Genomic DNA, 13,594 nt, shown 5'->3' on the forward strand with positions numbered 1-13,594 from the left:
GTGTTTATGTGGCTCTCACTTAGCAAACAGTGATTTTGTGAAACCAGAGGCTAGATTTAGTAGTTTCTAAAAGCAGACTGGTATTATTGCACCTTCTGGAATGTCCCCTATAAATAACCCCCCAAAAAATGATTTGATTCAAGTGGAGTTTCATTTATTTTTCTTTCTTTCCAAAGTGGGAAGTGTTCACACACTGAAGGGAATTGACAAGTTACGACTTTAGAAATTACAAAATGTCAAAGTGAGACTGTAACTTTTGAATGAAGAAATAACACATTCTTTCTTGAACAAATTAAAAGCTTAATTTGGAAGCAATAAAACAAAACATTCCTGTCTTTAGTACATTCTGGTTTTGCAGCTACAGCCTTATTTGGTCTGGTACGACCCGTGGCCCAAAATGGCTAATCTTGGCAAACTTTAGGTAAATATTTCTGTAGAACAAACATCAGTCAATTTACCGACTTCCCTTCACTGTCACGGTTTGTATTTAGGATTATATCAGACTGTTCCCTTCTGCTGTTCTTTATCATCCTTATGAGCTTACACCTGGCTGTAAAGTTAAAGATGACCCCATTATTTTGTTCTTTTTGTTTAACCCTGAGTTGGTGGGATGCACCTAGAGGCTTACCAAACCATCCAGATTTGAAGCCAGGTTTAGTGCTCTGAAGCCTGTTTCTCGTCAAATTTAAGCTCGTGAGAAGAATATCGAGTATCAGACTAAATTCCCACTCGGTTTTGTTATTTTTTTGTTTTTTTTATGAAGTCAAGTACACAAAAATACAGTGCAATTGTGATACGTTTAACATTCTTCTTTTCTCCCCAATCATTCAAGTCAACAGTATCATTCTTCTTGTAAACAAACTCCCTCCCCGACCAACAATAAATAAATAAAAATTTAAAAAAAAACTCTTAATTGAGGATAAAAAAATCGAAGGAACAAATATTTAAATTAATTAGGAATAAGTAAATAGACAATTATATAAAATTTTGAGAAGAAAAAAAATGCATTATGCATTTCAAGACATGAAATACAATATTTCATTGACTTTTTGACTGTAAATTGAAATTAGCCTACTTGGTTCCAGTTTCAGGTAAACTTTAAAAAAAAAAGAAGCTTAAGTTACAATATATACTGGAAAAAAAATCTGTCATCGGCATAATAACCTCATGTCTTCTTAAAAAAAAACACCACAACCTCTGCATTCTCATCACTCACTCGAATTTATTTCAACATTTGTTACCGCTGGTCGTCAGTGACGGGGAAAGAACAGCATTGAAATGGAGCCGAGGTTAGAAACCGGCAAGAAATAACCCCACACCCACAAAGACTTATTTTACGGCTTCCCGAGTGGTGATTTTACATGATTGGGCTTGTTTGCGTAATCTTGTTTCTCCTTGGTGCTTTCCATTTATGACCCCCACCAGATCCAGCCGCGAGTAAGCCGCATTCCCTACGACACAGACCATGAAGCGATCGCTGGGCTTGAGTTTCTGTCGGCCGTTTGTCCCTTCAGTACCTCCTCTCTCAAGGTGACTTACCCTGTGCAAAGCCAAGCCGTCCTCAGACTGTTGACACAATGGTCTCCGCTGATGGGTAAAAACCGCAGAGCAAAGCTGCTGCTGTAAGACGTATGAAGCAGGGAGCTTTATTGAACCTTGGCCTAAAACGGTGTAAAAAAAAAAACCCTACACCATCCACAGATTTGAGAGATGTTACATTTCTATATGGCCCAGAAAAACAACATTTCCAAACTCAGTCATATTCTGTGGTTCATTATCAGGCAATCCATCATTGCTTGAGCTTTGTGGATTCCAGACCCGCTGTTTTCTTTCCAATTCCTCGGGCCAGACTATTGGAGGTGATGTGGAAAGTGACACTTATATCAGCCTTGTGTAGTTCGCAGTTAGTGGAAGCAGTGTTATGCCTGAAATCCGGCCCGAAGGAAATGTTGCAGAACCCTTTAATAGTGTTGCCAAGCGAGGATATTACATTGAAAAGCTAATTCCTCTTGGCAGACCTGTGAACATGGCCCAGAGCTGTCTGTGTCTGTGGAAGAGCACAGAGATCCGTCTCTGTTCACATCGTTTAATAATCAATCCGCCTGGGATTGATCGAAATGTTGCAATCCATGTATTCCTCATGAAAGCAGCTTTCTTTCAGGTGAATCAGCAGGTGAATGTTGCAAGCCGTATCACCCGGACTGAGGACTATCATGAGAGCAATGGTACCGAGATGAGATGAGACTTGTGCTGTCACCGCCGGCTGCTTTTGAGGAAGTGTCTTGTGGTTCCCAACAAAACATTTTGGCCCCCGGTTGCAGTAGAGGACGGGGAACAGTTGCTAAGGACACCAACACATGTGATGTTGTGCTGTTTGACACTGATTTGTCTTGGCTGATGCGGTCCTGAAACATGGCTGTTACACACCATCGACGAGCCAAAGAAAAACGGAGAAACTCCCCACCGGCCGATTATTGGATCACCTCGGTCTGCGCTCCGGCATGTCGACACTTAATATCCAATCAGGGCAGTTATTTATAAAACAAAAGAATGTCAGGAGCCGCACTCAGACAAGTCCTTCTCTATTAAATCACTCACAACTCAACGTGATTGGATGATGCCTTTATTAGCGCTGCGAAACCTCCGAACAATCTACGCTTTTCTTGCAGTGTAATACTTGTGTTTTGTGGGGAAATATTCATTGCGAAAACTGTTACATGTAAATATGTTGACGTGTGAACTAATCGCACAAACAAAAGTCCCCATGTGCGTAAAGGCCTTTTGATGGGATTACCTAAATCTACCCCCATGAGCGCCAGTAAAGGAAAGGAAATGAAATTATAAAATGGTATAAAGAGTCTGAGCACAGATGGTCAAAGTGAATCCATACGAAGAATCGTATTCCAACATAAACCTCCATCTTTGTTTGGGCATTTGTTTGCGTTTGGAGATAAGGATGAAAGAGTTCTTTACAGACACGCTTCAGAGGATATCTGTTCATCTCTGCCTCTTCAATCCAAAGCTAACCACCCACATCTGGCTGTGACGAAGGCCATTCTTCACTTGAGCGCTATTCAAGTGATGGAAAGAAATTGGGTTTGTTTGTGGACTTCTTTAGATGTAGGCAACATAAGAAACCCTTTTTATCCCAGTGTGCAACAGCAGGAATCTTTATAATCTGGTCAAACAATGTTTTGTCTTGATTGAGGTACTTTTTAAGGCATCCTTAAAACAGCAGCTTATGTGCTTCAGAGACATCGATCGAGGCATTAAGGTGCCATCATTATATGTTTTCTATATTTTAGCATTTACATCAATGGGGCAAACATATGTATATTATGTCCTGTTTTGTATGTCTGTGATCTCTAATCTGTTTTGTATTGTTGTTTTTGGTGCAGATTGAGAACTACATCAAAGAGAGCATGAAGACAGAGATGGCTCAGCTGCAGCAGAGCGCCGTCCACAACCACACAGCAGCCATGTTGGAAATGGGCACCAACCTCCTCTCTCAGACGGCTGAACAGACGCGCAAGCTGACTAACGTTGAGACGCAGGTAAGACCTCGAAAAAAGCACTCGCACTAATGGTCATGTCCCATTCAACTCTTTCTTTACATCTATCATGTGCACACACACACACACACACACTGAGATGATCCATCTCATGCACCATTAACTCAACTATGCCATGTTCAACTGGCCATGTTCAACTGCCTCAAAAAGGTTACAGAGCAGCGGCCAAAGACAATACCCACGCTGTATAAATGGAGATCCCTTTTGGCTCAGGTTCATTTGAGTGTTTATATGGAGGAGTTTGAGGAGGAGTTGACGGAAAGTTTTGAAGTGAGTGGCGGGTCATTGTAGCTACAGCACTAAAAAGATAACTGTTTGCAAAGTAAAAAAGAAAAGAAAAGATAATCATAGCAGAGATGAATATCTCCTAAGTATTACCATGTGTTGGGCGAACACTGTGGACCAAATGAAAACAAAGTTGATGGTTTATATTTGAACTCCAGTGTCTAGAAAGCCTTCCTTTTTCTTTTTTTTTTGGTCTCTCGTAAAAGTTTGTTGCACATGTGCATGATATTAGCTCGTAATACCATAACTAAAATAGAATATAAAGAACCATAACATAATCTATTGTGTATGTATGGATATGTGTGTTTCTTATCATGGCAGGTTCTGAATCAGACTTCCAGGCTTGAGATCCAGCTGCTGGAAAATTCTCTCTCCACTAACAAGTTGGAGAAAGAGTTAATGGTGCAGACCAATGAGATCAGCAAGCTGCATGACAAGAACGGGTAAACACACACACACACACACACACAGCAAACATAGAAGTAAATAAAGATGATGCATCGGCAGACTGAAAGCCAGTCTGGATCGCTGTTCTCTGCCAGGATTGCGTGACCAAAATCAAAAGCTTGCTACCAGCTCTCCTATTCTGTCCATTAGTCTGTTGTATATACAATATCCATTATAGGAAGCTGGGCTTTCCATGTTGGACCTCTGCGCATTTGTTGCAAAATCAAGCAGTTAAAATGTGGCTTTCGCCCTCCAAATCTTGTTACTGTGATTGGCGCTTCGGGATTATCCGAGATGATGTAGTGTTTTTAAAAGGGTTGGGTCCACATCTCCCGTTGCAGTGTCCGTAGAGGCTCCATGCAGTCGCAGTCTCCGGTGGTTCTGACTCTCTACTTATTCTCGAGGCTTACTTCCAAAGATTTCCGAGGGCAATTCCCCAAAGCTTCAGCAATTATGACATTATTCCATCTTGTATGTGTCGCCTGTACATTTTGTTCATCGCAGAGGGAAATATATGTGATCAGTTGATGAATTTCATGTCAGACGATATCGTCTTTCAGACTTCAGACATGTACTGTGGTGATTCTCACGTACTGGAGGGGGTTTACTTATTTACCTCGGAGGAGTCTGCAAAGTGCACGATGAGGCGTGTGTTTATATTGTGAGGGAGAACACGTAGCAACCAAACCCGCAGGCATCATTATTTGTAGTTATGCGTTGTTCTTGTATTTATATGCGCTCTCTGGGAAATAGCATATGATATCGGTTGGTTCCTCCCAGTGTCCGTGACAAAGTAAAGGCAGGAAGTAGAAATGTCAAAGGTGGAAGAATTTCACAAATTCAGCTTCAGTCTGTTAACCCCTATTTATAATGCTGTAAAAAAAATGAAGAGATGCATGTTACATAATCAGTAAGTCACTGGTATTATCATAAAACAAAACAATATTCAATCCATTTGAATCTGCTAAAACAAACCTCATTCCAGAGGATTTGGATGCCCCGAAGGACCTCAGTGATTAGCAACTTCTCCGTCCTCCGTGACAAACTCGTCTTCCCTTTTCCGTCCTTTCCCACTCAGCGTGCTGGAGCAGAAGATGCTAGAAATGGAGACGCGACACCGCGAGGAGCTGGAGACGCTGAAGCAGGAGAAGGGGAATCTCCACAGCCTGGTGGGGAGGCAGAGCGGCGTCATCGGGGAGCTGGAGGCCCAGCTGAACCGCGCCTCGGGGAACAGCACGGCCCTGCAGAGGCAGCAGCAAGAGATGATGGACACCGTCCACAACCTGCTCAACCTCTGCTCCAAAGATGGAGGTACGTGAACTGGATTTTAAAGTCTCAAAAGCTGAGAGGTTCGGAGCTTATCGTAGCAAAATGTGAACGTCCTCGCACGCTACAGCTGTCAAGCGTGGACACGTCCTGGAAGCTGTGCGGTGCGGCGGCAGGAGAAGAAAGACACAACCTATTGGAGGTGTCACAAATCAAATCAAGACGCCTGATCAGCGAGATTAGCCACTGAGAAATGTTTGAGCCCAGCAGTCGACGGATTAATACTTGGAATGGTTTAAGATGAGGACGGTTTTGATATTTTGTTAAACTGAGTGGACAAGAAGAAATCAATAGCAGAGGAATGTGTGCGGTTTGACCCCACTTGGTTCTGCCCACAGCACCGCCTTTCAAAGCCATTTCTCCCCAGCGTAATGTGCAAGAAAGCAGTGCGCGAATGCAACTATTCACACATAAATGATCCTGCTGTCAGTGTTGTCTGGTCTGGCTTCAGTGAGCCCCCCTGAACCAACGCAAACTAACGACCCTTACCCAGAAATATGACGAGTGACCTTTGCCAGACCACAAAACGCAGAGCAAAACTCGCGGCACTCGACTTGTTTTGGATCATACTTCCTTCCTCTGATAAAATGTAAGAGCTACATCCTCTTCTATTTTACAAGCCTCTTGAATATGGCAAAACAAGTTCTATAACCCCCCCACCCCATGCCGAGAGACGCAGGGATGCACTGGCGATTAAACCCTGCATCATTGAGAGCAGCGTGAAGAAAGAAACACGGTTCTTATTGTAACCCGGCTCGCTCCTGTTAAAGAGGTTTGGTGCCGCTCGTAAACCAGCATGATGCTCTTTCTTTTTGTTTCAAATATCACTTTTCGCACTCAACTTCAGAAAAGTCTTTTGCGCGCAGCTTCAATGAAACGTCGAGCACGACTGGTTATGAAGTAATAGGATTATCGTATTCCTCCGAGTCCCTCGCTGCTGTTAAATACGAAACCGAGGGATTTCCCTTTTGGCCCGACGTTTGACCCGCCGGCAGCGCAACCCCTCTTGTTCGGTCAAACGCGGTGAACTCCTTTACCCCCTTCCTCGGCCGTTTGAACGCCGAACACTTGATCCTGACATTGGCCTTAAATCCCATTGGTCACGGGAGATTTGACAAGAATGTCTGTGTCAGTGGGGGTTGGAGGGGTATTGGATGCCACTTCATTTCCATTTGTGGATTTCCGGCAGAGACGCCGCGAGACCCCCATAGTGCTCCTTTGAGGTTTCCCATCAGACGGGAAACAACAAGAACGTGACGGGATGTGGGAGTCTCGAGCTGCTGACGAGAGCACATGATAACGCATGCTTCTTAATTATCAGGCTGCTCCCTTTTCGTCATTTTAATGCTGCAATATGGGAAAAAGGTCACGGGTGGCCTCTGCTCGCTATCCGCCTGTTTAGTCCGGATTTGTGTGTGTGTCACATTTAATTACCAGAGAGTCGCTTGAGACCACTTTGGTCTGGCTGGTCGTCATGTATCATCTTCATTTTTCAAGCGTGTCCGCATGCAACACTACTGACTGGCTTTTGTAATTTGCCAAGTGTGATTACACTCTTTGTATTTTATGCTTTTCTAGCCTCTATTTTGACACCGTTCCTGCCATTTCCAGTGTCAGCGGGGTCAGTCGAGAAGGGATGGGAAGGGGGCGGGGGAGGTGCCGATGTGCGTGATTGGTGGCTGTCTTAATGAGAGGGGATAGAAATGGAACGTGGCCGCCATCGCTGCTCTGTGGTTGGTCTTTTCCTCTTCCGTGAAGACTGAGGCGGACGTGCAGGGAGTAGGAGGGTGGAGGTGGGGGGTGGGGGTCAGAGGTCTCCGCTTTCTTCACCCCAGCCCGAATAAGTCAAGCTGTAATAGCTCCTGGGGGACGTCCCGTCCGGAGAAGGCGATGGAGTCGGTAGGCCTCAACGATCATGTGACGCACTGCTGCTGTTTTTGGGCAGACGCAGTAGATCTTTCTTCTTCTTCTTCTTCTTCTTCTTCTTCTTCTTCTTCTTCTTCTTCTTCTTCCTCCATGTTCAGGGCAGGGCTTTTGTTTGTTTGAGAAATGGATGAGTGTTTTTGTTTGAGGAACGGGGTTAGCATGTGATGCCATGGAGTGGCGTCGGCTGGCGTTAGTCGCTGTTTTGAAAACTGAGCCCGAGCATTTCCGCTAAAGCAGGGATTAAAATCATCTTGGACTTTGCTTTGGGGAAGATTACCGATGCTTACAAGAAGAGGTTTTAACACTAAATCTCCATGAACTTTCTCCCCCCCACCCCCCTCCAGCTGTCCATGTATGGATATTCCTTCAAATTAAGGCTCCCGGTGTGTTTTAAGCCATTTCAGTGCAAACTCAAGGTCGAAGAGACGTTTTTTGATGTGGCCAGATGCGAGAGCGCGGCTCTTGTTTAGCTTGTAATCATTACCCAAACCTCATTAGGGCGCAATGAGCCACATACCGTTATTATCGGTAATTGACATCAGCTTTGGAACACTCGTTTTTAAATTTCTGGCTGCTAAATATGATTTTGTTTTACAGTGTTCTATTATCCCCCTTAATGAATGACATTCATCATTTTTACAGCCGCTTACTCAGTAAGAGCCAAACAAAGTGGAATTATTTCAGGGGCCCACTCAAAACCTCCAAAAAATAATAACACTTGAGGGTTGTAGTGCCTCAACAAGACAGTTTGGTAAACCACTTAATTTAAACATATCCTTTTACGATCCAGACCAAATCTTTGACTGCTGCACATGATTATTTTTATGCTTCAGCGACCAGCAGAATGAGTTGACACTTATTGTTGCAGAGACCCAGTAAAGTGTGCGGTTATAGCGAGTCACCTCGGTGACCTTCCTAAAACCTTTATTTTCGCAGCAGGAACTCGACTAGTTTTATTATATGTTGCGTTTGCACACATGTCTCTTGAAAACCCTTAAAATGGAGCAATGTGTTGGAGAGCCATTTAATAAGGCAAGTAGATAGCATCACCGTTGGTTAGAAATGTATCTGTTGGCTTCGCCGATTGCATTTTAAAAGAACCACATTGGACTCGGTGTTGGACTATATCAATATTTCTAGAAGGTCTTTTCATCTTATGATTCCGACAAAATGCATTCGCTCATGCAAAGTAGTTGCACGTGTTATAATTCTTGTGAGACGGAGCTGTATATCGTCAGGACAGGTGCAAGCAAGTTGAATTTCGGTGTTATTTCACTGTATTTTACAGTGCTTTGCATCCTCCGTATACGAATACGCCAGAGAAATGCGCTGGATCTCGGACTGGAATCACTTAAACTCTCGGAGGCATTTGGAGACTGATTATAGTCACATGGGAGCAGTGATGTCTGCGGCAGTCCATTTAGCTCCGCCGCTCGCTCCCCTCGATCCGAGCACTTGGGCTCATTTGGCAAGGGCACTGATTTATGCAAACACCCGAGCCCTGCCGGTCCTTTCACATGAACCCCCTGCTGCACACGAGTCCCCGCTGAACCACTAAATATTTTTCTGTAAATAAATATTGGGACATAAATAATATTTGCAGAGCTGGGCAGCACGCTGTTTCGAGGGGAGCCGCTCCTGCACTTGAGCGCCGCGTCCCCGTCCCGGCGGGCGGTCTTCTTCCGCCGAGGGAGATGTCCAAGGCGATGGTGAGGTGATAGTGCACACTGTTATGGATCGAATACCAGAGCGCTCCTCTCTGTCAATAACCATCCCCCTCCTACTCCCCCCGGCCTCTAAAATGTGGCCCGCTGTCCGCCGGCTTGGGGTAAATTACCGCCTGACAGGGCCGCTCTTTGTTGTATTAGAGTCCGGGGCGCGAGGGCCCACTCTGTCAACCTGTCACAGCAGGAGATTCTTGTCGCTGACACTCAATACTTTGTCAAAACGCTCGGATAGAACACCCAAATAAGCGCCTTGCTTCCAGCGGGATGCTCCGCGCTCGGGATGCAGGGAGGAGGGAGGTGGGGGGGGGGATCAAAGCGGAGGCTGAGGCTCGCTGACACGTTGTGCTTTTCCCTGACATCTTCTTTTCCCAACTCTTCCAACAACAGAAACAACGGTGTGAAAATTGAGATCAACGCCTCATTTGGGGGGGGAGGAAGGGAGGGGGATGGGCGAGGGGGGAATCGGAAGGAATTTCCATCAATATAACAAGGTCTTGGAAGGTAAATATAAACCACTTGTTATAACAGGAACTGGAAATTTATAGCTTGTAGTATTTTGTCCTTAGCCCCTTGCTTGGTTTCAAAATAGTGCCGCCATAATTATCTGCAGATGGAAATGGATGCAGCTGGTCCGTCAAAGAGCGAGGCCTTTCTGTCGGAGCCGGAGGGGGGGGGGGGATCATCCTGTCGATGAACCGCTTCTCTTGCTAACAAGTCGCCCTCAGATGGTATCTGGCCGTTACGAGATACTCGCAGTGAGGCCTCACCGACCAGCTTCTGCCTGAGACTCCTTTTATGTTCTCCCCTCTGAGATGTACAGATGTGAAATGAGATAAATTGACCCGATGTTCGCAATCTGTGATTTAATAAACTCTTAGAGATCTATGATTCCCGTACTTGTCTGACACACAGGGTTGCATGGACGGTTATGGTTTTTAATAGCACAGTTTTGGTCCAAAGGCTATTTTTGTGTCTCTATCTTGTATATAACGTGTGTATTTGATCCCTTGATTTCTGAATGTTCACAGAATGTTTTAAGAGCTTTAGCATCCTGTCAGTCTCAGGGTAAAATTGCTCGCGTCGTGTTTCCGACAGACAGCTGGCATAGGTGGCAACAAAATCTCTCGTCTGAGAGTGGCATTGATCTTCTCATCTTATGCTTCGGCAAGAAGGTCAATAAGCTTTATTCCCAAAATGTCAAACTGTTCCTTTGAAGCAACGGCCGTAGAGTCTCCGTATCATGACAATTCAAAATCAAAAGCAACACCCAGTGTGCTTGATTTGTATCTGCAGAACTTGACTCTGTTTCCGTGATTTCTTTCGTACCCGCAGTCGTGCCGAATAGCACGAAGGACGAGGAGAAGAAGTTCCGCGACTGCGCCGACCTCCACCAGGCTGGCTTCCATAAGAGCGGCGTCTACACCATCCAGATCAACCCCCAGGAGACCAAAAAGGTTTGGAAGCCGCAATATCTCACAACTGCACCGTAAATGTGAAAATGTCTGCCTCTTTGTCACCTCCAGGTTGCTCGTTCACAGTGGGTTTACAGGGCCTCCTGAACGCTGAAAATACACTTAGCAGCTTTGTGAGCGCAGGTTGAGGGAGGGGGAGGAGGAGGGGCGTTGAAACTGGACACGGAGCTGATCACGATGGTGACAATTGTGCAAGTGTGTGTGTGTGTGTTCTCAACCTCTCCACTGTGCTTACATAAGCTTGATTGATGGGAGCGATGATGTCGGCACGAGGTTTGCGTGTGCAGATTTTTTTCGCTAAAGCGCGCGGAAATTTGATTTCCACTCAGTGGGAATGGCTGCAGGGGAAAGCTGTACCGCCAATTTGCCACCGATGGTAACAGATCCGTGATTGGACTTGCGTTCGCCATAAACAAATGCAATGTCCGTTGAGAGACGCAGACAAAACCGACGGGAAAGTGTTTGATTCTGAACCAACTTTCATTCCATTTGTTGTGCAACAAACATGAGAAATCGAACATGATACGGTAACGATGCGGCTTCCAAGTGTTCGTGCACATCCGGGCCCAAGCGTCCCAGCTTCAAACCTCCGGGTTGGAGGTCCTCGCTGCCGCTAACTGGATGGCATTCACTATCCGAGTGGAAGCTCGTTAGTCTAGTCTTCACGCCAGACAGTTCAGTCGAGTTATTTCAACACCTGCTGAGTTATTTTCAGCTCCCACACTCTCAGCATTGTGTTCGTCCCACATTACATTTGTCCGAGTCGGTACATAAGTAAGTTTATGCATGCATGCCATGAATGATGAGCTCGTCTCGGGGAAAAGGACTCTGTCAAGGGCACTTCCTTAATTGTACCCAGGCCGCGCTCGTGTGTGTTCAGCTGTGTGGGCTGGCTGAGGTGAGAGACCTTCTCCACTCCGCCCTGGGGTCTCCTCAAAACAAAAGAGCAACAGCGCAGACAGAGCAACAGCCCCCTGCGTTATCGGCTTACGCACAATCGGGTCCAAGGTTAAGGGCCACGTTACACCGAGGACCTCCACTTTGATCCGACAGCAACGGGGCCGCATGATGAGGAACATCTCCGGGGAGCTGGTGTGGGATAAGGAGACGCTGATTAAGTTTGAGGAGGACACAGATACGTTGCATTCCCGAAGATGATTCATTAGGGAAAGCTGGGAAAAGGAGTGTCCGAAAACCAAATAATTGCCCGAGTGACCCTTCATTGTTTGTGAATGCCGCTGAGTCCCGTTGGCTTCAGCTCGACCTATGAGTGCTGTCGTTGTTCCAGTGCCTTTAAATGCATTCGTTCCCACCCTTAACTGCTCTCCCGTTGCAATTGTGTAGGTGTATTGCAACATGGAAACAGCCGGCGGTGGATGGACGGTCATCCAGCGCCGAGAAGACGGCAGCGTGGACTTCCAGAGAACGTGGAAGGAGTACAAGATGGTGAGACGAGACACACACCACACACGCACACACACACTTGTCTGGTATGCAGACACTCGTGTCTCTTAGTACTGAACAACTGACCTCTTTCTAAATATCTCATATCTATTCAAATTAAGACAGAGGTGGTCCTTTTAGGCACAAGGCAGGGTCAACACAGACAGAAATCGGGATGAAAACACTCAAATTTACGTTATGAAACTGTACAATGAGCAAAACATCCTGTTTCCTAACTGCACTACGAATGATGACAAATAGCGTGGGGTTTTTTTTTGGCCTTGGAACACCCTGAACACTAAGAGGCAGAAACCAGCAATCCAGATGTCATTCCTCCTCAGCAATAACCCCTCCTCCACCCCGCCGTTGTTGTGCCGGCAATATTGTCTCGGGTGTCTGAGACTCGCTCCGCTCCTCATGACATGCTGTTATTCTTCCTCTTTTCCGACAGGAAATTATTACCTAAAATCTGCAAACAAATACATTTGTTTAGTCTCCGTAGCGCTGCGCCAGGTGTGTCATCTGTTTGTCATCAGGGAGAAATCTCTGCGTATTTGCATTGAGGGTGTTAACATTTCAGAACCGAGGCGGTGGATTGTATTGTATTATTGCTGGCAGTTGCGTTGCTTGTGTTTGCTCTGGCAATCACCTGTGTATACCTTCCACGAGCTGTGAGTTTATTATCAAAGGGACTGTGTTCCTTCCATCCCCTGTAATCTGCTTTGTGTTTCCCGTTTTATTACTTCCCCTCGTCTGCTCCGCTGCTCTTGATGTTCAAACTTCCAGTGAGCTGGAAAAGGACTTCTGAGTTTGTGGGATGGTACAAGCAGAGAAACCCCAAATTAGATTGAAGAAAAAGACTTAACTGTGACTGAACACTTGTAAAAGGTTTGAATGGTGAAAAAAAGAACGAATAGATCATGACAGATCAAGACAATAAAGATATGCAAGGTCTATAAAGAAAGAACCAACTGCACCGGCGCAGTATCTCCCTCTCCACTTCCAAACAAAGACGTCTTGACTTTCACTGTCGAGACGGCGCAGAAAGATAACAAAAACGAAGGATTTAATAATCTTGTGCAGCGCGTGTCCTGCAACAGACACAAACGTACCACGGGATGGTGGAGACAATGAGTCGGATGTGGAAACCCTCGAGCTCTTGAACAGGTGTCAGAAAGAGTGAGGAGTGCATCGCGGTACCCGAGGGCACGCTCACGGACCTTGGCCGACATCGACAGCGCTGATCCAATAGCTTAGCGGTACCGGTCCTCTCCTTGACAACCCCGAAGATGATCGATGGTGTTTGATTTGTGTTATTCCCTTTTCTCATTCTGGGACCCCCCGAGGCTCGCACTCACAGATTTAATGTACTTGGAGGATTCGTAAATCTTTCAGT

General features: G+C 45.6%; 1 protein-coding gene across 1 annotated transcript in view; it reads left to right on the forward strand.

Moving 5' to 3' along the window:
- Positions 1 to 13,594, forward strand: part of angpt1 (angiopoietin 1) — a 48,684-nt gene that overhangs the window by 18,263 nt on the left and 16,827 nt on the right. Inside the window, exons 2-6 of the mRNA XM_068575438.1 lie at positions 3,399 to 3,554; positions 4,179 to 4,300; positions 5,383 to 5,615; positions 10,616 to 10,737; positions 12,100 to 12,201. Of these exons, the coding sequence (XP_068431539.1) occupies positions 3,399 to 3,554; positions 4,179 to 4,300; positions 5,383 to 5,615; positions 10,616 to 10,737; positions 12,100 to 12,201 (735 nt within the window). The remainder of the gene's footprint in view (positions 1 to 3,398; positions 3,555 to 4,178; positions 4,301 to 5,382; positions 5,616 to 10,615; positions 10,738 to 12,099; positions 12,202 to 13,594) is intronic.

This window comes from Clinocottus analis, unplaced genomic scaffold, assembly GCF_023055335.1.
Source record: "Clinocottus analis isolate CAN_PGR_092001 unplaced genomic scaffold, fCliAna1.0.p SCAF_14, whole genome shotgun sequence".
Lineage (NCBI taxonomy): Eukaryota > Metazoa > Chordata > Actinopteri > Perciformes > Cottidae > Clinocottus > Clinocottus analis.